This window comes from Olea europaea, unplaced genomic scaffold (assembly GCF_002742605.1).
Source record: "Olea europaea var. sylvestris unplaced genomic scaffold, O_europaea_v1 scaffold1603, whole genome shotgun sequence".
NCBI classification, from domain to species: Eukaryota; Viridiplantae; Streptophyta; class Magnoliopsida; order Lamiales; family Oleaceae; genus Olea; species Olea europaea.
This window is the reverse complement of record NW_019233660.1, coordinates 70,345-92,623: the sequence shown is the minus strand read 5'-3', so window position 1 is coordinate 92,623 and position 22,279 is coordinate 70,345. Positions and strand designations below refer to the sequence as shown.

Genomic DNA, 22,279 nt, shown 5'->3' with positions numbered 1-22,279 from the left:
GCATGTTTGATAGTGATTATAAGAATTAATTTTTTAATCATTAAAGAGAAAAGCGGATTTTACTTGTGAGTCACGAAGTCAAAAATGACGGCTGAAAATATTGAAATAAAGGTAAAAAAATCAATTTTTTGGGGTGAATAATTGTTATCAAACGTGGCTAAAACTTTCTCAAAGAGGTTAATTAAGCTAAAATTAATAAATTTAGAATAAGTGGACCGGCCGAGCTATCATTGTCAACACATGTATAATATGTATTCTTGAGACGGAGAAGGAGCGTTACAGTTTTCCCGTAAGTTTCACAAAAATAGTGGGGCCTAAACTGACGATTCGCTGGAGAAAAAAAATCAAGATAAAGAATTGAATTGAATTTAAGTATAACGAAGAATGACCACCATGTAGGGTAGGTATAGAATAGGACAGGCCTCTTTCTCTCTCTAGTTTCATATTTGAGTTTTCTCTCTCACGCATATTCACCGAGGGAGATGGTGAATATTGGAGAGTTAAAAAGGTACAAACTTGCTTTTTGGTTGGGAGGAGAACCTGATGTCCCTTTTGATGTATCAGTGGGTGGTGCTAGTGCTGCTGCTGCTTTCTCTTCCTACCGTACATATATACATATCTTATAGATACATATGTACACACATTCTCTTTCTTCCTCCTTGTGCTCTCATCTTTTTGGTTATTTTTTATATGCCCTCATTTTATCCTTATTTTTTCACCGTGTAATATAAGTTTCAGAACTGGTATGGGATTTCCTTGATCTTTCTGGATCTTTTCTTTAACATCTTCTGCTTTTGAGAATCAGAATTTCTTGGGGTTTTCTTGAAATTTCTTACAGTTTTTAATTTATTACTTTCTTTTTCTGGTTTTTTGTTGTCTTCTTCAGCTACTGGAAGTACTAGAGTTCAAATACTGAGGGCTTTTTGTGATTTCATGAGCCTTAGCGTGTTTCTTGACGGACTTTTTTTGGGTCTTTTCCTCAAATCTTGTTTATGCGTTTAAACTACTTTGCTGTTTTCATGTCTACTGTTTACAGACTGTCACTGACCTAAGATTTTATTTTGGACCTGGGTTTCGTCTCTCTTAGATCTTTCTCTATAATGTAAAATCTTTCACCATACTTCAAATTTTGAGCTCATTTTAATATTTCCTTTGTCTTATCTTTTCGATTCATCTCATCTTGCCGTGATATCATCTCGATTTACCTTCTTTGATCTTGGTGTTTGAAGTGCGTAACTTCTTGGTTGTTTCCATCTTGAAAATATTCAAGAATCTATGTACTTTTTCTTGATTTGCTCACATAAAATAACGTTTCATGAGGTTTGATCTTTGTCTGTGGGCTTATCTCTTTATCAAGCTTTTGTTCTTTCCTTCTCAATCATGCTTCCTCCAACTCCTTTTAACGTCTCCAAGCACATAAAATAACGTTGTAAAGGATTCTAGAACTTCACTTCCGTTTTCTTGACTCTTGATCTTATGTTAATATTGTCTCTTCTTTGCAGATTGATGGATAGATGAAGAAATGGATATTTAGTTTTTTCTTGTGACTGTTTGTTGGGCAGCAAAAGAAAAGAAAAAAGGTACCAGCAGATGTTATCCATTGAAAGCCCTCCACCAAGTCCACCATGTTCTTGTGAAATTTCCCAGCTGAAAAGTAGTAGTAGTGATACTAGGGATGAAAAGGATTCTGATAATAGTCAGCAGCTTCAGTTAGATCTTCTCAAGTCAGGCTTTGATTACAACACCACCAAATTCTCGTTAAGGTAACAAACAAAAAACTTTGAATTATGGGTTTCTCTTGTCTGTTTTGTCATGGTTATATATTAGTCTTTCTCGGTTGGTCAGATCTACAGTTACATCTCAAACTTTATGATTATTTCATCTTCTGTCTCATTTTTTATATTTTTTCATGTTTACCCGATTATACATAATGATTCTATTTTTTTTAGCAGGTTTTTGGCCTTCAAATGGTTTTCTGTTTATATAAAGCTACTGTTTCAATTTTGACCCACTGTTTTTGGATGATGTATTTCTGGTTATTTTATGCGATAAAAACCTTGGTGGGTTTATCCACCATGTGTATGTTCTTGATGATGTTAGTATCTGTTGGAAAGTTTTCTGTCTAAAGCTACTGTTTCTTCTTAATCCTCATATTTTGTTTCGTTAGAGAAAGATTTCAGTTTTCTGCAATATTCGCAAGTTGAACTTTTAAATAATTCGTGAATTTTGCTGCAGGGACTATGTTTTCAATACTCGGAGCAAGGATATCCAGACTAATTGGCCATTTTCTCAGGAAAATTTGAAACTTTGTTTAAAACATGGTGTTAAAGATTTATTGCCACCTTTTCAATCGCTTGATTCCGTGAAAAATCCATCAATTGAGAAATGTTCTTTAGGAATTTCAATTGACAAAGAAAATATAAGCAGTTATGATGAGAAGCTTAACCAGTCGAGCGATCATCTCGTGTCTGTATCTTCTTGCAATGTTGGAGGTGACAATGAGCTAGTTGTGGATTGTGAGAACATAAATTCAAGTGGATCTGAAGAAAAAGAATTTTCATCAACGACCGCAAGTCTGTCTTGTTCTGAAATAGATTCAGTTCTCGCGATAAAGAAGCCGTGTTTGGAAATAGTAGCTGGTAATTTGTCAGGATCTGTAGTGACGAAGCCTGAGTCTACAGCTTTGGCATCCAACAAGATCATAAGCTCAACTCAAAGTCCGGTTAAGAAGTGTAGATTACTTGTGAAATTGAGCAACATTGTTGACCTGAGGTCTAACGAAGACCCTGTCCTGAACAGTTCAGTGGCATTAGGAACTATGGCTTCAAAAGTGTGCCCAGTATGCAAGAAATTTTCATCTTCTTCGAACACAACTTTAAATGCCCATATTGATCAGTGTCTTTCTGGGGAGTCGACAATTAAGGGGACATCAAATTCTAAGGTTACTAAGCATAGAATAAAACCAAGGAAGATAAGATTGATGGTGGATATTTATGAGACAGCTCCATATTGTACACTTGAGGAGCTTGATAGGAGAAACGGAACCAACTGGGCATTAAATTTGGGCTTTCCAGCTCAAAATATTGAGCCACGTGCAGAAGAGAGGAACAAAACACCGTCTCCTGTTAATTGTGAGGACACAAATAAGGAAAGTGCAGTCTATATTGACACCAATGGCACAAAGCTTAGGATTTTATCGAAGTTCAATGATCTGCAGACATTCTCCAGTACGAATGATGATTTTGAATCTATGAAACTTGTTAAAAGAGACAAAGGAAGTAAAATTCTCTTGAGTAAGAAGCAGAAAAACAATATTGTCCAGAAACACCATAAGCTACTGAAACATGTTCCCCATGATCAAAAGAGTTTCTTTCGCAGGCCGGATCATAGTTCCAATGTATGTTCTTCACCTCTTTTATGTTNTTTTTATGTATACTTTAAAAAACTTACAAACAGCTTTCTGCATCGAATGTTGAAATGTTTGTCATTTTCAGCCAAATAAGCTTTAACCATGGATTTTTTACAGATTAATGATGGTGGGAAAAGGAAGTTTCTCACTGAAAATTGCTTCGGGAAAGAGGGATGCGTGACACAGCTACCCAAAACACATGATCTGATAAAATTCAATCATTTGGGAAGAATAAAACAATGGGTAGGCTCCAAGCGCAGTGATCTCACAAAGAAGATAAATGGTAAGGATGAAAATCAACAGTCGGACAAAAGCGTCAAAAAGAACTTGAGAGCCAAAAGTCATCAGTCATCAACAGATAATCGATTCACGAAGCGAAGTAGTCTTTTGAATTCTCAGGCCTTGCCTGATGAGAACCAACTTTCTCCTGAAAGCAGCAAAAGAAAAGAGAATTTATCTTGTGATTCTATTGAAGAATACGGGGAACGTTCTTTGAGAAAGAGGGTAAGCTGTTCGTCATTGGAGCCTAAAGACTTCCATTATAAGAAGAATTATCTCGCGTTATCTAAGGACAATGTGAAACAGTTGAGAAAAGGTGGCCTCTCAGTTGATTGTAATATGGATTTGCCAAATAGTATCGAATATCATGCACCTTCTCGAAGTAAAAAGAGGGCGAACATTGACATTAGTCCAGCCAAACATGCCTATAGTACTTTTATGAACCCAAAACCATCTGGAAGTAAAATGTTTACATCTTTGGCGGAGCATATGTTGTCGGTCAGCGGAACATCCATTTTTGGATCGGAAACAAAAATGAAAAGAAAATTGCTAGACATCAAGAAGCTTCAGCTGCGCTACATGTCAGGATCTGATGAAGAGGCAGTTGCATCACAATTTGCAATTGACCCACAACATGATTTGGTAGAGAAACTTAGTGAAAGTGCAGATCAAATGAAAGAGATTTCTGATAAGAAATATGTTGAAAGAACAAGGTCTTTGAAAATCCAAAAGAAGAGAAGGGAATTTATGATCTCCAGGAAAGAGGAAGCCATGGCTTTGAGGAGCTCACTGCCATCACCTGAATCTTATGGTCATGATGCTGTGGAATCTGTTGGAAAAGAGGTTACAATTCTGGAGCATGTTGTCAGCCAACCAGCTTCAGAAATGGCGAATGGGGAGCTCTCTATGGTTCTTAGCAATTCTATGGATCCTAGGGTCTTGGAGGATGCTGACCCTGATGGTCAACTTGTCTCGCAACACTATATTGAAGCATACAAGGAATATTATCCGGCTGAGCTAGTATTTGATGGTGAACATAAGATGTTTTGTGCAGATGGTCACATGGTGGCAGAATTTGACATTGATGAAGGGCAAGAAAAATACTTTGTCGGTGTCGATCCGATAGCTATTCCTGGACCACCAGGATCCTTTTTGCCAAGTCCTGGGCGTATGGGCTCTGAAGATCTACAAGGAAATTCATCATTAACAACCTGCAGGGTTCAATCTCCGGAAGATGATTGTGAATTAGTTGATAGGGGTTGTTCATATTCTCCTACTTCTGCTACATCAACAATCTCTAATTCCGTTGATGCAAAATCTGATTCCATATCCTTGGAAAAATTGCCTGCTAGATCTCTAGAAGGAAACGAGATTAAATGTGGCTTCTCAGGAGCTAGCATCGAACCTATTGTGGGAATGTCCACCCCTGTTGAGCCTACAGCAAGTGCAGGAGAAGGAAACCTCAACCTGGATGTCTCCAAGGTTGACTCGATGTTTCCTGAAATGGGTTCTCTCAAATTCAAGACTGGTCAGCCATGTTGTTGCTCTAGGAAGGAAGGAACCTCACAAGTTGTTGCTTTGAATTATCAAGACTCGGAACTTTGGCAACGGACTCTGGCGTCACTCTCACTTCCTGCCGATAAAAATCAGATGACTGCTGATCCGAAGAGAAAATTTGACAGTTCTAACTTCAGGTCAGAAATGATCTATATGAGAGAGTTGAGTCCAATAGCTGAAGCAAGTGTTGCAAAGTCACCAACAGGGTATATTCCTAAGAGAGTTTTGATTGATTCTGAGGTTAAGTTCTCTAGTCATGGTGATTTTGAATCTGCTACTCCAGCTACTTCTAATCCTATTCTCAGACTGATGGGGAAAAACTTAATGGTGGTAAAGAAAGACGAAGATGTTACGGCCCAGTCAAGTATCACAAATGACCATGCAAAGCAGCAGTTTTGTGCTGATAATGGCGTCTCTCCTGAAAAGTTTCAAAAGGAGGATCATTCCTTTCATCATGTGGTTCCAAAAGATCCCCTCCTCTTTGACTATGCTCAAAATCATACCTTGTCACGACACTTTGATGTTGGATCATCAAGTGGTTTCAAAATTCATAGTAGTGTTAGTACACCACAGTTGTCCCCTCATCCACCACAAGTCCAATTTCCATGTAAAAGTTTTGGTGGGAGTTTCAGATCCTCCTCGGAGTGCCATGAATACATAGGAATCGGCAACTTGTCCACTGAACAACAAGGATCCAAGAACAGACTGGGTGTTCCGATAACATCTGATACTGATAAAGTTCGAATTCCATCTGGCTATAATATTAGTATGCCTATTAGCAACTCTGATTCAGACATTATAACTACACATGTCAAGAAAATATGAAGGGTAGGGAATCAACAGTTGGAATTTCAGCATCAATGAACGTAGGCTATGACTCAAGACGTGAACCCTTTGTATAGTGATCAATCACGGGGGTATTCTATCTGTAGTGCATCACCAATGGTTCTTAATGCAAGTTTTCAGGTGCCACACCCTAAGGGAATAAAAGCCAGTCCTGTTAACTGGAATTGTACTCCAGAGCAGTCAAGTGTGCTGTATCCGAGTTCTTTAACAGCTCCGTCATCCTCCACATGTCACCTGAAATCTGAATTGTAATATTCTCCACATTTATCATGATAGACAACCTATACTTGGCTGAGTCTTTCATCACCTGGAAAGTGTCAGTTTCGCATTGAAGGTTTGAGCCAAATATCTCAATTTTCCTTGCTAACTGACTTTCAAAATGTTTGACGATTGTGGCCGACTCAACGACAACAAAAACTTGCAGTTTGTTGAAGGCCAACCATCAAAGGTTGAGCAGATGAGTTTTATGTAGTGTTACTTTTTCTGTTTAAATTGCTGAAAACTTGGTAGATTCAAAGGAGTTTTGATCCTGGAGGCTGATGAATATGAAATCTTTGTATAACAAGTTATCCAGAGGCCTTTTATAGTTCTTTTCATTTCCCCTAATTTTATGAACCCCCTTCTTGTTGGGATTGATGGAAGTGAAGTATTGACGCATAGACAAGTCTTGTCCTAGGCAGAAATATGTTTTTTTTTTTTTTCCTTCAATTCCTGCTGCTATCACTTGTCAAAAAATATGCAGTGTTTGTAAGGGATTTTTAAACGATCGTGTGGTTTATATGTGTAAATTGTTGTGTGTTAAATTAAAGGCTATCGAATTCGGTTGAACTCAATTAAAGTGATCTAATAAGGCTTCGATTTTGGGCCGTTATGCATCCAATTAAAGTGTGAGTTCTATATGTGTAGAGACCGAGCCCAAGTCTTAATTCTATGATGGGCCTAATTAAGGTCAAAAGGCGTCACTATATAAATACGGTTATGGTCTCCAAATCACATGTATATATTATTCATTCTCTTTTGCATCTCATCACAGAGAGAAAAAGGAAGTTACGTGTAGATTTGGAATACTATACCGCAAAATTTATTATTGTATTAACCATATTTGATTCAGGTACGCTTCGGCCATAATTTATGTATTTCTTGATGATTTAACATGAAAGATCTAGTGATTTAAAGCAATAAATTATCCTACAGTGTTTGTTATAACGTTTCGACCTACACAGTTTATGCCATTTATCAGTCCAACAAAAATTCTATAAGCAGGTTCAACTCGTTAAAACATCAAGAAGATCGTGAAGCTCTAAAATGAAAGTTTGGCTACATCTTGAGTGCATCGTTGGAATGATTAACAGGTACATATCTGCTTTACTGGTTACATAAGATAACAACACAAACAATTATCCTAGTAGCTTTATATAGTTGATATCAGGAAAAAAAAGTCCTTATTTTATGCTTGAAAATATCTGATCATTCTGCAGGCAAACTGAATCCGTTGCTGAGGTTTTGTGCATAGAGCGTCATTATTATGTACGATTATCCCCTCTTATCACGTTGATGATAAGAGGCATTAGAAAACTTGTAGTCGTCTCCATTATATGAATGCTTTGCTTGTGGTAGAGCGCTACGTATATGCATTCTATTATTGCATGTGATCAAAGATGACCGCTGCACATAGGATAGTGAAAATTCATTCCCGTTTTCGAGTACATGTATATAGTAAATGTACGTGTATATACATCGGAGCCTTAAAGACTAGTTGAAAAGATTCGAACAAGACAAAGCAAAATATGGCCGTTTAGTTTGCCACCAATACGCGGCATTAGAATATAGATGAAAATCATGGGCCAGATGAAGAAGTTAGTTTTTCGTAGGCTGCTGATGTGTCGATGGACTGTATATGGTACAATTTGTTTGGTGAAAGCTTGACAGCCTATGAGCCCAAGAAGACTTATTGCTGCAATGTGGGCCATTCTTTGTCTTTTACTTCATCCTCTTCCCTCGCCACCCACCTAACACTTATCCCTCTGTATTATTTATATTAAATAAATTGACTTGATCATGTATTATTCACTACGGGGCTAATATATATTAGATAATGACATCTACGGGAAAGTTTGGTAAGTGATACTAGTTCATGTTTGGTTTAGCTAAAAATTAATAAAATGTGATTGAAAAATTGATAAAACTTGTGAATTTTATAAAATATGTGATTAAAATGAATTTTAAGAAAAAATTGATTTTAGAAAATGAACGTCAAACGTGTCTAAATGTGACTGCATAACGCTTGTACATTAATACCATTCAATGATGCTGAGATGTATTGCAGGCTTGAATGCGAGACGGACACAATATCGAAAATTGTAGATTCTAAAAGAATAACGAGAATATGCTGATCAATGATTATTGGTTCAATTGAATAGTGATAAATTTACCAAATTGATGAAAATTAATGAATTCGGTGGTGATTCACAATTTCTCAAAAAATAATGTTATTGTAATCGTTCACTACCGTAGCCACTTTACGTGGCATACACGTGGTGATTAATGATTAGATACATAAAGTAATAAAAAATTATCACATTAATGCATCAAATTACTAATCATCACATGTATGCCACACAAGGCGATTACAGCAGTGAACGATTGCAAATAATGTTACTTTTTATCGGATTATTGAGAAATTTCAATATAATATTTTATATCATATAAAGCAAGAATCGTACAATCATGCTACATGTGTATCTTTTTTACATCATTTTCAATGAAGTGTACACAAAGATGTATACTTAGCACTATTCAAAATCATATCCATACACAGTTGGCGGCTCCTAGATAAAGAGTGATCAAAATTGCAATCTTAGTCCTTGCATCTCTAACAACAATTAAAAAGTCCCTGAAAATGATAAAATCACAGCCATTTGATGTCCGTGAAAGAAGTAGTGGGCAATCTTAGGAGATGACCGTCAAAGTTGTCGGTGGTGTCGCCGGATGGGGATGAATTTTCCGTGTAGTGGGCGATGACCGTGAGGAAGAAAGCTGGAACCAATATGAGTTTGAAAAAACAATAAATTGAGAATTTAAAAGAAATAATAGTAATTTGGGAATTAAATTATTTACAGTGTATTGAGTGTAATTATACCTAGTGTTTATTGCAATTTATCAATTTTCTAATATTGAAAATGACACTGGTTGATCCATGCAAGAAAATGAATTACCTAACAATTTCCAATATGGATAATTATACCCACACTTGCCATGTCTTTTGAAATTAAGGGGGTGTATTCAATTGGAACTTTTAAAGATTTTTGGAGATTTTTTAAAGTGGGTGACTTTTGTGCACTTTCTGGAATTTTAAGTGATTTCTATGAATTTAATAGAAATTAATAAAAGTTTTTCCTGAATTTGTGAAGACTTTTGAAGACTTTTATTTTTTTTTAAAAGAATATATTAAACATATATAATGTAATATGTTTAACAACTTCTTATATATTCAAATCGTCCACAACTCATATAATTGAAAATGTAAAGTAATAAATCTTATTTTTCGTGTCAATTTTTTTCCCAAAAAAAACAAAAAAAAAAATATTTCGCTAAACATAAAGTACTTTTTCATCTTATATCAAGTAGATTAACAAATAATAAAAATATTTAAAAAATAGTATTTTAGTAATGATCAACAAAATAATAATAATAATAATAATAATAATAATAATAATAATAATAAATCAAACATTTCCAACATCATTCCACATGTTCGCTGCTAGAAAAGCCCTCCATGCATTAGCATTCTCTATTTTTTGTTCTTGACTCTCAAAAAATGGTCCAAAGTCTTCCCCCTCATTAATCGAAAAAGATGAAGAATTTTCGTTATCAGGTTCGATTGGAAATTCATTAGACCAACATTCTTTCCGGAGAAAATTGTGTAATCCTACACAAGCTAATACGAGTTCGGCTTGTGTACGATATGGAAATAGATGAGCTATTTTGAAAATTGTGAATCTTGATTTAAATATACCAAATATCCTCTCAACTACGTTCCTCAAGGAAGCATGACGAAGATTAAACAATTCTTTTGTATTTCAGGGTCACGACCTTTACCAGCAAAATCTTGAAGATGATAACGAAAATGCGAAAAGGAGTTAAATATACCAAATATCCTCTCAACTACGTTCCTCAAGGAAGCATGACGAAGATTAAACAACTCTTTTGTATTTCAGGGTCACGACCTTGACCAGCAAAATCTTGAAGATGATAACGGAAACGCGAAAAGGAGTTAAAAATTGACGTCTATTTGGAAATACACAGTCTCCCAAAAAATGTTTACCTGAATATAAAATAAAAAATGAAATAATAAAGTCATACTTTGTAGCACTTTAAGTCCATTTCTCCTTGTTAAAGCATCACTCAACACTTTAGAGTCATGTGCTGATCCCTGCCAAGCACTAGTCACATATATAAATTCCAAATCAAAGTTACAAGCAACCAAAACATTATGAGAAGTTGTTCCATGACGATTTCTATAACTGCTTGTATCATGTCCAGTTACCATTGCTGGAATATGGGTACCATCAATAGTTTCAATACAATCCTAAAAATAATAAAACAACACAAAGAATTCACGAGAACACTAATGAAAACATAAAACAAAAATTATAATAAATCTTATTTCATCACTTACTTTAAAGTAAGGGTAAAATCTTGTACTTTTCCTTTTTTTTTTGTCACAACGAATCCCGATTTGACCATCATATCTACCGCAAATTTGTTTAATGTTTGTAAAATCTTGTTGAAACTTCGGCTAGTAGTGAAATGTGATCGACCAAATTTTTGACGAATCAAGCAATATATAGTATTTTGACCAACAATAAGTAGGAACGTTGCAAGCATTTTTTCAACATAAATATACCTAGTATCCTGTAAGGGTGTTTTTCTCTAATGATATTGCTTCATTTTAGAAATATATCCGGATACATTCTATAAACTTGTCGAAAGTTTTCTGGATCCTCCCTTAATATTTTATGTATATAGTCATATCCATATCTAATTTTTGATCGCCTAGTTAGTGAGCGTGTAATATGTGCACAACGCATATTATTTACAAGATCATTTATCACGTAGAGAATTGCTTGAATTGTCATCCATAAATACCATCTCGTTTCATATAATGCTTCCTTGTAGTCATCTTCTTCAATCTCATCCACTTCTTTTTCATGATCTTCATGTATGTTTACATTAGACATTATATATATGGAAGTACCTAAACATAGAAGGAACAAAAATTTAATATATAGACAAAGATAACGATAATGTCACGTAAAATGAATCAATTATTATCAAATTAGTAAAATATCAAAAAATATAACCAATAAATCAAACAAAAAACAATTCAAAAATTTCAAAAATTACTACCAATCATATCCAAAAAACAAAGCTCAATTTAATTTAAATGTTATCCATTTAAAACGTTCTTCGAGTGTCATGCTTAAGAACTCGGACTTTTTTGCTTTTGTAAAAAGTAAATCAAGGATCTTGAAATGATCATCATCATCCAAGTTTGGGATCTCCTTGATAATGTTCCAACAATTAGGCGGTGTCAATTGATTCAATTGCTTGAATGGTCTTTTCAACTGTACTAGCAAGTTTGTCTATAATGTCCGATTGAGTGCTTTTGGGCTGAAACGAACTAGATTTTGCTTCAAATTCCGTTCTACTTCGTTTTCGAATTGATGAGGAAACCTCTGAACTTATAGGATCTTGCTTATCGATTACTATAAATGTTTCAGTATCAGGATCGTACATGAAGTCGTCTATTAAATTGTCACTAACTCTTCTTTCTTCTGTATAAAAAAGTTCTTGCATCAGTATCATTCCCTAATGCAATTGAGTGTGTCCCAATAGTTGTCCCACTTCCAACTGCAATTCTCAAATCCTCATAGTCTAGAAAAGTGTCTGTGCGATAACTTTTATCTTCGGGATGTGACTATTAAAGAAAAAAATATGTATGAGTGCTAATATATGAATCATACACTTCACTAACCAATAACTCAAATTTCATATGTTTCTAAATCAAGTAATAGAGGAAGCTCACCATAAAGTAATCATCCCATACTTCATCACTAGCAGTGAATTTCTTCGTCACATGATTACATCCAAACCTAGAGTTATGACGCATAAGCTTAGAATGCTTGTTATATTGTTTTTTAAACTATTTCACACGACTATTATACTGGGCATAAGCCTTTTCAACCCCAAGTTTTTGGTTAAGATGAGGAAGTATGTGTTTTTCTACAGTTATCTTGCTCAACAGACCATTACTATCATGCCAACCACGTGTGGCAGCATCAACCATGAGTTTTAAAAGCTCGTTGCTTTCTTCCGACGTCCATTTCTCATATTTTTTGGTACGTTTTCCCTAAACCTTGTCATTTTCTTGTGTTGAATCTTCCGTTAAAACTAGTGTCATATAATTAGAGAACAAACATTTAGGCAAATACAAAATGATATACAAAATGAGCAACAAAAAGTCAAGCAAACATAGCTACTCGAGTTCCAAAAATGGACATATCAATAAACCATGAAGAAATCTTGTTTTATACCTAAAAATTGTAAACATTGATCAACTATGAAAAGCATAATATTATTTGTACTCACAATAAAACCTAAAAATGTCCAACAACAAGAAGCCCAGATGTTAATACACTAATCCAAGACTCTTGGTTTCCCTAAAAATGTCCAACAAATACTTCCAGAAACATAGTAAATTTCATTAGCAAAAAGGGGGATTATAATTTCTATCTTTTTCTTCTTTTGTGCTTACTCAAGAAGGTATCATTTGCCATACAAAGGAAGGTGAGTCCATCCGATCTAAGGATGTGGAATATGTACAATAACATCTCTTACAGTTAATCTTTTCTTACACTCCAAACGCACCCAAGTTCAGCATCTTGCATCTAATCCGCATAATGAATTATTTATGATGTTCATGTTAATAAGTATTGAATATACAAAAGGGTTCTACTCCATCAGAAGTAAGATTGATATTGGAAAATAATTACTTTATGCTCAAGGGAACAATATTAGAAATAGGATAACTACCCAGCTGATATACCTACGAGACTACATTCACAAATATATAACCAAACACAAAGTTACACACACAAATCATACCAGTCTCTATAACATAAACAACATCAATCAAAATTCAGCAAAATGAATATTTTGGATCAATTCAACACATCAAAAATCAAGAATTCAAATGAAAATAATAATTGAGAACATAAGTTCACACAGTTGCACCAACACTTGTCCCAAGTTGCCAGATAGCTGCCACCCAATTCAGCACGGCGACAACAATCAGGTTTGGATAATAAGGCATAGCAGTGTCAGCAACGACCACAGGCTGTTGTGGGTCAAAGGTGTGTGCTTACTGCGAGTATGTGATCCTCAGAGTTGTAGGTGTGGGCACATATGGGAGATCAACCCCAAGTGGGTACGGCTGAACTAATGCACTATTTGTATCAACACCGGTGTGAATGGATGGTTTCAAGGGTCCAATTTCGGGTTAGGGTATTAAGGGCGGAGGGTGTTGCATTTCAGGCCAATCGCTAAAAATTTGGAAAGAATTAGTGTTTTTCTGTGGGTATGTTGAACTGGTTTAGAAATCAAAAACTCTCCAGAATCATCTTCTTCGACCTTGCAATTTTGGAGATGGGTTTATCCATAAATCAAACAAAAAACTCATAGAGGGAGAGATAGAGAAGTGTAGAGCGCGATTATTACCTGATTGAAGGAGATGGAGGAGAAACCCTAGAAGGAAAAACAATAGGCCGGCTTGTGAGAAATCTCTCGATGGATTAGAGATTTTTTCTTGTGAGAATTCTATGTATGTTTCTACCAAAAGTCCTTGAAAGTCTAATAAATTATAAATTCCCTGAAAGTCTTTCTCAATTGAATACCCCGAAACTTGTAGAGACTCCTGAAAAATTTTAATTGAATACCTTGAAACTTATAGAGACTTTTTAAAAGTCTTTAAGGGAAGTGTATTCAATTGGGATTTTTGAAAACTTTGATGTACTTTTTTCAAGTGATGACTTTTGTGGATTTCGTAGATCTTTTAAAGATTTATATGAAATTAGTAGAAGTCTTTCGTAGACTTCTATGGATTTTCATTTTAAATTTTTATAGACTTTTGTGGAATTCAAAAGATTTTTGAAAACTTTTATTTAAAATAGAATTCACATGTATTAAGTGTGCAAAAGATTTTTGAAAACTTTTATTTGAAATAGAATTCACATGTATTAATGTGAAATTCACACATACGAGGTGTTAGTCCCCATAATTCTCCTTTTTCTTCCCCTTCTTCTTCCCATATAATAAAATAAAATTTTAAGACCTTAATTAAATAATTAATAAAAAAAAATAAAAATAATATATATATATATATATAGTATACTTTTAAAAATAAATAAAAATCAATACATTTAAATTTAATTATAATTTTTTATAATTTAATAAAAAAATAAATATTTTTCACAAAAAATAAATGAAAAAAGAAAATAACAGTCATAAGAATCCAATTTAATTTTTCATAGAAAATAGAGATAAATAATAAGAGAGAATGAAAAATAAATGGAATATAATAAATAGAAAAAAAATAAATTTTAATTATAAACGTCCATAGAAGATTAAAGGAAAGAAAGATTACAAAAAAAAAAAAAAAAGGCTTTTTTTTTTTTTTGCGAAAGTCTCCCAAAATCTTGTGATTAATGAGAGACAAATTTTAAGATATTATATGAGTACTTTTTGCTTAAAAGTTAGTACTCCAAAAAGTCTCTAGAAATCATTAAAATTTGAATACCCTAAAACTTATAGAGACTTCTAAAAAGTTTTAATTGAATATACCGTAACTTTTAGAGATTTTTTAAAAGTCTATAAAAGTTTTAATTGAATACATCATAACTTTTAGAGAGCCTCGAAAAGTCTCAATTGAATACCCCTAAACTTTTAAATCCCAAAAAGTCATTAAAAGTCTCAATTGAATACACCAAAATTTTTTAAATCTCTCAAAGACTTTAAAAGTTTCAATTGAATACACCCCCTATGTGTACTTACAATTGAATTTTATTCAAAATATACTGTTTTTATGCACAAATCACATATTTAGGACAAGCTCAAATAATGCTACTTGTACATAAACAGTTACATAATGGTTTACACACAAATGATGTGTAAAAAAGAGTGAACTTTTTTTTTTTTTGGTAATTTGATTGGAGAAGTTCTTACTCAATCATATCTTATCACATCATATGTATGTAAATCTATTAAATACATATAGCACAATCATACAAACAATAACCCAACACCATAGTAGTGGTCGTCATCGCTACCAAACAAACGTTGTTGACCATCATTACCCTTATATTTGCAGCGACCATCTATCGTCGTCGTCATCCATCGCGACCACTTCCACCATCTAAAACCATTTTTAGAACCATCTCTGTCCCCACCACAGCCTGTTGGTCATTCTTCGCTGGAGTAGTCTTGCTCTGACACTACATTACTCACCCGATATGGCAAGTGCAAGAGTCGACATCGGTGACTTGTTAAGAGTAGAAGAATTTGTTGTCGTTGAAGATGGTGCCAAAGCGAAGCTTGGAGAAAGATCTGACAATAGAGATTTTGGAGGGGAGGAGAGTAAGGGAGAATGGCAAGAGACTGTGATTGCTGTGGTGGTGATGGATGTGAAGGGAGAATGGCAAGAGACTGTGATTGCTGTGGTGGTGATGGATGTGATGGTGATAAGATGGGGTTTTTTTTTTTTTTTTTTTTTTTTGGGGAAATGATGGTGATGGTGATGGTGACTATGCAAATTTGATGGGTTTAGTGGTGGTGGTAGCGATGACGATGATGACAATAATGGTATCGATTTTTGAGGTGTTAGTGGTGGTGGAAATAGTCGACAATCTTATTAGTAATGGTATGACAGTGTGACAAGGTTTGTTACAATTGGTAATGGTATATTACAGGTGATTGTGACGGAGGCAATGGTTGAAAATTTGTATTTTACAAGTATAACACAATTTGTTACAATTAGTGATAATGACAACAGTAGATGTGATAGTGGAGGAAAGAAGTTGTGTAATAATGTAAAACAATCTTATTTGACATATATTTTATTAAATTAAATTTTCTTGAAGTCATTTTTAATGGTTCTTATCAACTCTCATCAAAATATGTTCAAAATATGATTTTAATTAAATCAAATAGCGTTTAGATTGAAAAGTAATTAAAAGTAGTATTTTGAAAATAAAAATGAGATTTAAAAGTAAACTTGGAAACTATTGCTCCTTGTCCAGTAGGATCAAAGCCCACTTATCACGATTGAAATAGGATTCACAGTTGAGAGGGCCCGCTAGAAACCCGATTGTTTAGCCCATTAAAAGTAAATAGCACTTAGATTGTCAATATGACAATATATAACGATTCTTCCTGCTCCTTTTCTTTTTAAACTTTTTACTATGTTTGGTGAAAATTAAAAATTTTAATTTTAAATCAAAGTTAGCAATTAATTTTAATTATTCATTTGAAGTGAGTGATAGCAATTTCGAGGGATAGTTCAATGGTTAGTCATTGAATTTGCTCTTCAATGATTACCAGATCGAGTACCCTTAAGCTTTACGGCCAGTGTCGAGGTCGGACACCCACGATCCCCCAAAAAAACAAAAAAATCTTGAAGTGAATGCAACATCGTGGGAGGGAATTCTGCACTCCGATTAATTTTAAGTTTTTAATCAAAGAAATTTAATCAGTTTACTGATGATTGATTTATGTTATCTCCCGGTACGAAGAAGAAAAGCTTTTGATTTTTTACCGTGTTTCATCGCATCAAAACCTACCACTGCAATTGGAATAATTTGTCGATTAACATTGGAAGGCACTTGGCATGGCTATTCATGGAGTTTTAAGAAATCTGGATTGATATAAAGCGGTTTCTAAGGGTTGATCGCCTCCGAATCGACTGCTTCGAGTTCTCGTATAGTGCTGGAGTTTCATTTACTACACCGTGGTAATTGATCAACAGAGCTCAATTATTTTTCTATTTTTGGTTTGGGCGTTATGGTTCTTTCTTGTTGATCCTTAACAATGCTTGTTAATAATATGTGAACGAGAATTCTTCGTCAATACTATTCCATGTTGTCCAATTTACTTTACCAACACACATCATGAATGTGCATCTATAAGAATGTCACTCAAGAAAGTAATGATTCGATGATCGCACGATTCTGAGAGAGTACATTGAATTGATAGCTTTTATATAAGCTAACTAGTTAATGGCAGATGACTACAATGTGAACAAAATCGAGTCTGTCCGTGGATAAGACTATTATATTTCGAGATACAACATCATATCTTACTCCTCATTCTCACTAACTTGGCTAATGTTTCTTGAGCAGCTAATGTTTGAGCATGGTTGTGCCCTAGCATCACTGTCCTGATACTGATGCAAGTTCTGCACAGCTCTTCCCCACTGTCGAAATGGCCACCTCTCAGCAGTAATTTTGCTCTCGTCTCAAGCAGTGTAGCTTTCAGCAATGTCACTTCCTGCCACACGTACTCGTCCACTCTCTGGTGGGATTGAAGTGCCTTTTTCCAGCAAAGAGAACCATGGCACCAATCCTGTATCTGAGACACAAATGACTTCTCGACTTCTTCTAGTACGTTTGTACAGACCTTCAGAAGCTCTAAGGCCGAGTTGCATCTTGATAATGTTGTGAAGGCACTTATTGCTAGAGGGAGAGTTGTTTTCTTGATAAAGACAACCATGTCAATTGCCTTGAGCTGGACAATTGGGGGTTCGGACTTAAAGCCAAAGACAAGGAAAGCTGAAGCCCACAGGTGGTCTGAATTTTCTAGTGGATTTCCTATTTTCCTTACTCCTTGAACCGTTGCCTTGGCAGCATCTGAACCTTCTTTCGTTTTTGCAAATGTTTGAGTAATGTTATGTAACTGGATCCAGCATCCGGGCTGTTTATTGGCTATCCGTGCCAAACCGAGTTTAACTAAGAGAAGTGCTGAATCCTCTTCACTCTTCCATGGTTGATTTGCTAAACAACCTGAGCTACAACAGAAAGTTACTTTCAAGCACTTGGTCCACTTTCTCAATTTGTTTCTGGTGGAAGGAATGTAATTTGCTGCCGTGGCCAGTAAACTTGATGGAATGGGAGCTGGGGCAAACCATGCTCCAACCTGAAGCATTTTCGAGGCTAGAAGATTCGTCCCTACATTTGTTTGCTGCAACACAACAGCACAAAAAGACAGGACTTTCATTAGAAAAGTATTTGTTCTATGAAATTGTTGATCTGCAATAAAGCAGCCAGTAGCTTCTTCGTATTGGACATTGTTCACTGCCTCAAACAGAGCCGATGGAGTAATTGCAAGTTCACAAAGCAGCGAACCTATCACCCACAATCCAAAACTTGAGCTGCCCAATTTCTCATTGAACTTTCCAAGGGTTTCTAGTTCTGCAGCCGGATACTCCTTTTTCCGTCTTCCTCTAATCAATATCATTGCATCCGAAAATGGCAATGGCTGAAGTTGAATTGGTTCAAAATTCATTACTCTGGGGAGCCTAGTCGTGATAATTACATGGGTGCCACCTGTATTCCTCGGTATTAAGTCATGTAGATCCTTCCCTTCCCACCATTCCCTCTCGGTCTCTAGATTATCGATAATCAGTAAATAAGGCATGTCTCGAAACAGCTCCCTTTTAATTCTCTTGAATGCTTCAGATTCTTGTTCATCAAAGCTCCGGATCCTCCCTCTTACCTTCTCTGCATCTGCACTCACATCCAACCCCATATTGAGCGATTTGTTTAGTACATTTTGCCTGAAATACCGAGTTTCACCACCAACCCACAAAACCATCTTGTATCTGTGTGAGTACCTGTATGCAAATTCCAAAGCAAGCTCTGTCTTTCCAATTCCCGGTGATCCATTTATGCACACGATGCTGCTGTCGAAGCTCTTGTTTTTCCCACTTCTAGACTTTTTATATTTAGGTCTTTTCTGTGAATTTCTTCCAATAACTGGTTCAGCCCAAGCCTCCAAAGTTGGCTCCTTGCACCTGCCAACTTCTAAACTTATGTATTTGCCTCCTCTAACAGTGTCGGCCTCGCATTCCTGGTCCACTAGACCATCAGATTGCGCTGGTTTTCCTCCTTTAATTGTTGGCATGGTACATTCTTGCTCCGTGTAATCCCTATGTCCAAAGAATGTATTCTCAATTTCCATAATATCTTTTTCCCTCCCAACAAAGTATTTGTTTCTTGGAAATGGTAACTCCTCAAAACTTTCTACTTCCTTTTCGGTCATGCTTTTCCTTCCGAGCTTTCCCCGTAATATCCCAGCAGCTTTTGACACGCAATTTCTCCAGTTCCCATCATTCGCTTCCAGTCTGAATTCATGAGACCTCAATAATCCATCCAGTGCTTCTCTACATTCCTTATTATCAGAATGTGGGTTGAAAAGCCTTGCAATTTCATTGGCGTCAGTGTCGAAGAACAAAGGAATTAAGTTCTTCTTTTGTGCAAAGAATCTGATCTCCTCCAAACTTAGATGGTTTGGAAGGCTATAACTGGTGACAATGACCACTCCAAAGGTCACAGAGCAAATAACCCTGTCCGCAATCTCATGGCTCTGATTATCCGCATACCTTGCTCTGTCTGCAACAAAGCAAGCAATGCCCTGATCCTCGAGCTCCGATTTAAGCCACTTACAGAACCGTATCAAATTTGGGTTCTGTCCGTGGAAGCCTATGTAAACATCACAGCTCCTAAGTTTGGCATTGCAGGCAGGTGAAACAGAGCCTCTTGCAAAGGAAATTCGAGGAACAGGAAATGAAAATGAAATACGAGGAGCCGTGTCTGGACCTGAAACTGGAACACAAGTCACAATTTTGAACTTTGTGTTGTCGGGGTCATCAGAATAGTGGTATTTTTCGGGAGGTGGAGTGTAGGAAGTACTCGGGATGTCATCTGACTGTGATCCACAGTATGACACTGGAGGAGACGGGTGAGTGAGTGTAGTGGTTGGTGTGGGACTTTCTTGGGTTGGATTTGAACTCGTAACTACGTTGGCCCTTGGAGAAATGTAAGGTGATTGTAATGCTGAAACAAATGCTGAGGATGGAGGTGAGATGAGTGGAGAGTAATACGGAGACGATGCTACTGAATTTTCTACCGAGTTCTTTGAAAGTGAATCTAGAGTTGAGGGCACAATGTTAGCTCGAATTTCTTTACCATTTTTCTTGCAGGAATTTGCTATCTTGATGGTGAGGGACTTGGTATCAATGGTTTGGATCTCCTTAGGAGGTTCTGCTGACAGCATTGCTTCTTCATCCATAGTCAACGGAATAAGGAATCCCCAAAACCTGATTTTCTGGTTATGAAGTCTCAAGAGTGGCAAGGAACACAGGTAAAGGTTTAACCTTGGATACAGTGTAACAAGCGCGTAACGTTTTACCTGGTTAAATGTCCAACACCAGTTTTATGATTTCGTGCTGAGACACTCCACACCATGTTTTTGAGTAGCATTCAAAAAAGCCTGGTTGACCACCATCGACATCAGAAAAACTGGCCTCCCTGTTGGATTCTTGCTCTAATTTGTATGTGACTGACACTGAGTACTCTTGAGAAGATGAATGCAACAGTCAAGACTTTTGAACAGCATAAGGAGATCTTACATGTGAATTCATGCCTCATCTTCTTCCATTGTGGGCCTCACAGAGTCAGAATTAGTCCTCAGATTTTACTGTTCAGACCAATGAGTGCAGAAAAAGAAATTAATCAAAACATAGATACAAAACTGTCTTTCAAACAGGAAAGCTTATTTCTTTGATCCATCATTATGATTGGAGAAGCTGCCATAGTTTATTGGAACCCATCATTGCACAAACTTAAGGCTATGGGGTAAAAAAACATATACTTTAAACAATTCACTTTACCTGGAACAATGTTTACTTGGAGCAAAGAAGAAAAGTTTGACCTTCTGCTACTGTTCCAGAGAAACCACTCTCTCTCTCTCTCTCTCTCTCTCTCTCTCTCTCTCTCGAACAAGCTTATAGACAGGAGAATCTAATTTGTGAGTTGGATCTATGAGGTTTGAACATAAAATATTAAAAAAATGTTTTAAAAGTAGCTTCGGAGTAAATGGTGTAATACTATAATGTTCTTAATTTAATAGTTTAGTCTTGGGCTTAGGCAGCCTATTCCTTTTTGTTTTTTGTGTTGTAATTTGTGAGATGATGTATTTGAATTCTGAATACATTAGCATGTTTGGTAGGACTTAAAAGCCAATTAAAATCAATTTTTTGACTGTTATTTCACTATTTCAACCATCATTTTTGAATTTTTCTCTCACGTAGGACTCACTTTATTTCTAACGGTAAAAAAATTAATTTTCAGAATCTCTGCCAAACAAGAATTATAGGATTATACAGTTTTGTCTATAATCAGAGAAGCCAAAGTTGGTCAGAAAAAACTCGGGGAAATAGGCATTGGGAGAGTAACCCTGAAACCAAAGAGAAAATATACAGTATAATTTAGGAAGGTTTCTCTCTGTATGTGTTCTCATCTGACTTATCTTTGCTTAATTTTGCTCTGGAAATTGGACCAAGACCAGTCCAACTGAGGACTGAACCATATATAATTGCTCTTTAACGGGAATGCCTAGAAAAAATGTAAATGGCCGATCACCTGTTTCCAAACAGATATGCATGCGTAAATTGGGTCGTCTTTAAGTCATTTTTTTGGGTGTGTTGGTTATTTGGACTAGGCATGCCCCCAGTTCATATTTTTCGGCATTCTCCAAAAGACCCAGCTGTAGGGGCAAATGGCCTACTGCACGACCCGGTTCAGGTCAAGTTGTGACACATTTAGACAATGTGCTCCTATGGCTAGGCCACATCTATATAAGCTGCTCTTCCATCCTCGATGATGGGCATATTGGATACTAATTTAGCTGAAAATCACTTCGAGTGATCAGAACAAGTTCGGCTTCCAATTTTTGCTGCCTGGAAAATCCTTTAATATGTGATTGATAATTGTTTATGGAATAAAAATCATATTTATTATTATTATTCCTTTTCTGTTCTTATGGATTTTCAAAAGATTATATATATATAGCACAATT

The 22,279-nt window shown here is 35.8% G+C and overlaps 2 protein-coding genes across 5 annotated transcripts; one reads left to right on the top strand and one right to left on the bottom strand.

Moving 5' to 3' along the window:
* Window positions 1–421: 421 nt before the first annotated feature.
* Window positions 422–6,732, top strand: LOC111377085. Of its 4 annotated transcripts, none has more exons than XM_023000134.1 (4): window positions 422–508; window positions 1,503–1,763; window positions 2,236–3,397; window positions 3,527–6,732. In XM_023000134.1, the coding sequence occupies exons 2-4, from the start codon at window positions 1,591–1,593 to the stop codon at window positions 6,068–6,070; spliced, it is 3,879 nt and encodes a 1,292-aa protein (XP_022855902.1). In that variant the 5' UTR covers window positions 422–508; window positions 1,503–1,590; the 3' UTR covers window positions 6,071–6,732. The 4 variants fall into 4 exon arrangements, with proteins under 4 accessions (XP_022855902.1, XP_022855901.1, XP_022855900.1 ...); XM_023000133.1 differs by lacking the exon at window positions 422–508 and adding an exon at window positions 526–634; XM_023000132.1 differs by lacking the exon at window positions 422–508 and adding an exon at window positions 643–743.
* Window positions 6,733–17,340: 10,608 nt separating this feature from the next.
* LOC111377084 lies at window positions 17,341–21,444 on the bottom strand. Its single transcript, XM_023000130.1, has 2 exons — window positions 21,093–21,444; window positions 17,341–20,899 (listed from the first exon to the last, which is right to left on the bottom strand). The coding sequence occupies exon 2, from the start codon at window positions 20,489–20,491 to the stop codon at window positions 17,495–17,497; it is 2,997 nt and encodes a 998-aa protein (XP_022855898.1). The 5' UTR covers window positions 20,492–20,899; window positions 21,093–21,444; the 3' UTR covers window positions 17,341–17,494.
* Window positions 21,445–22,279: the final 835 nt, after the last annotated feature.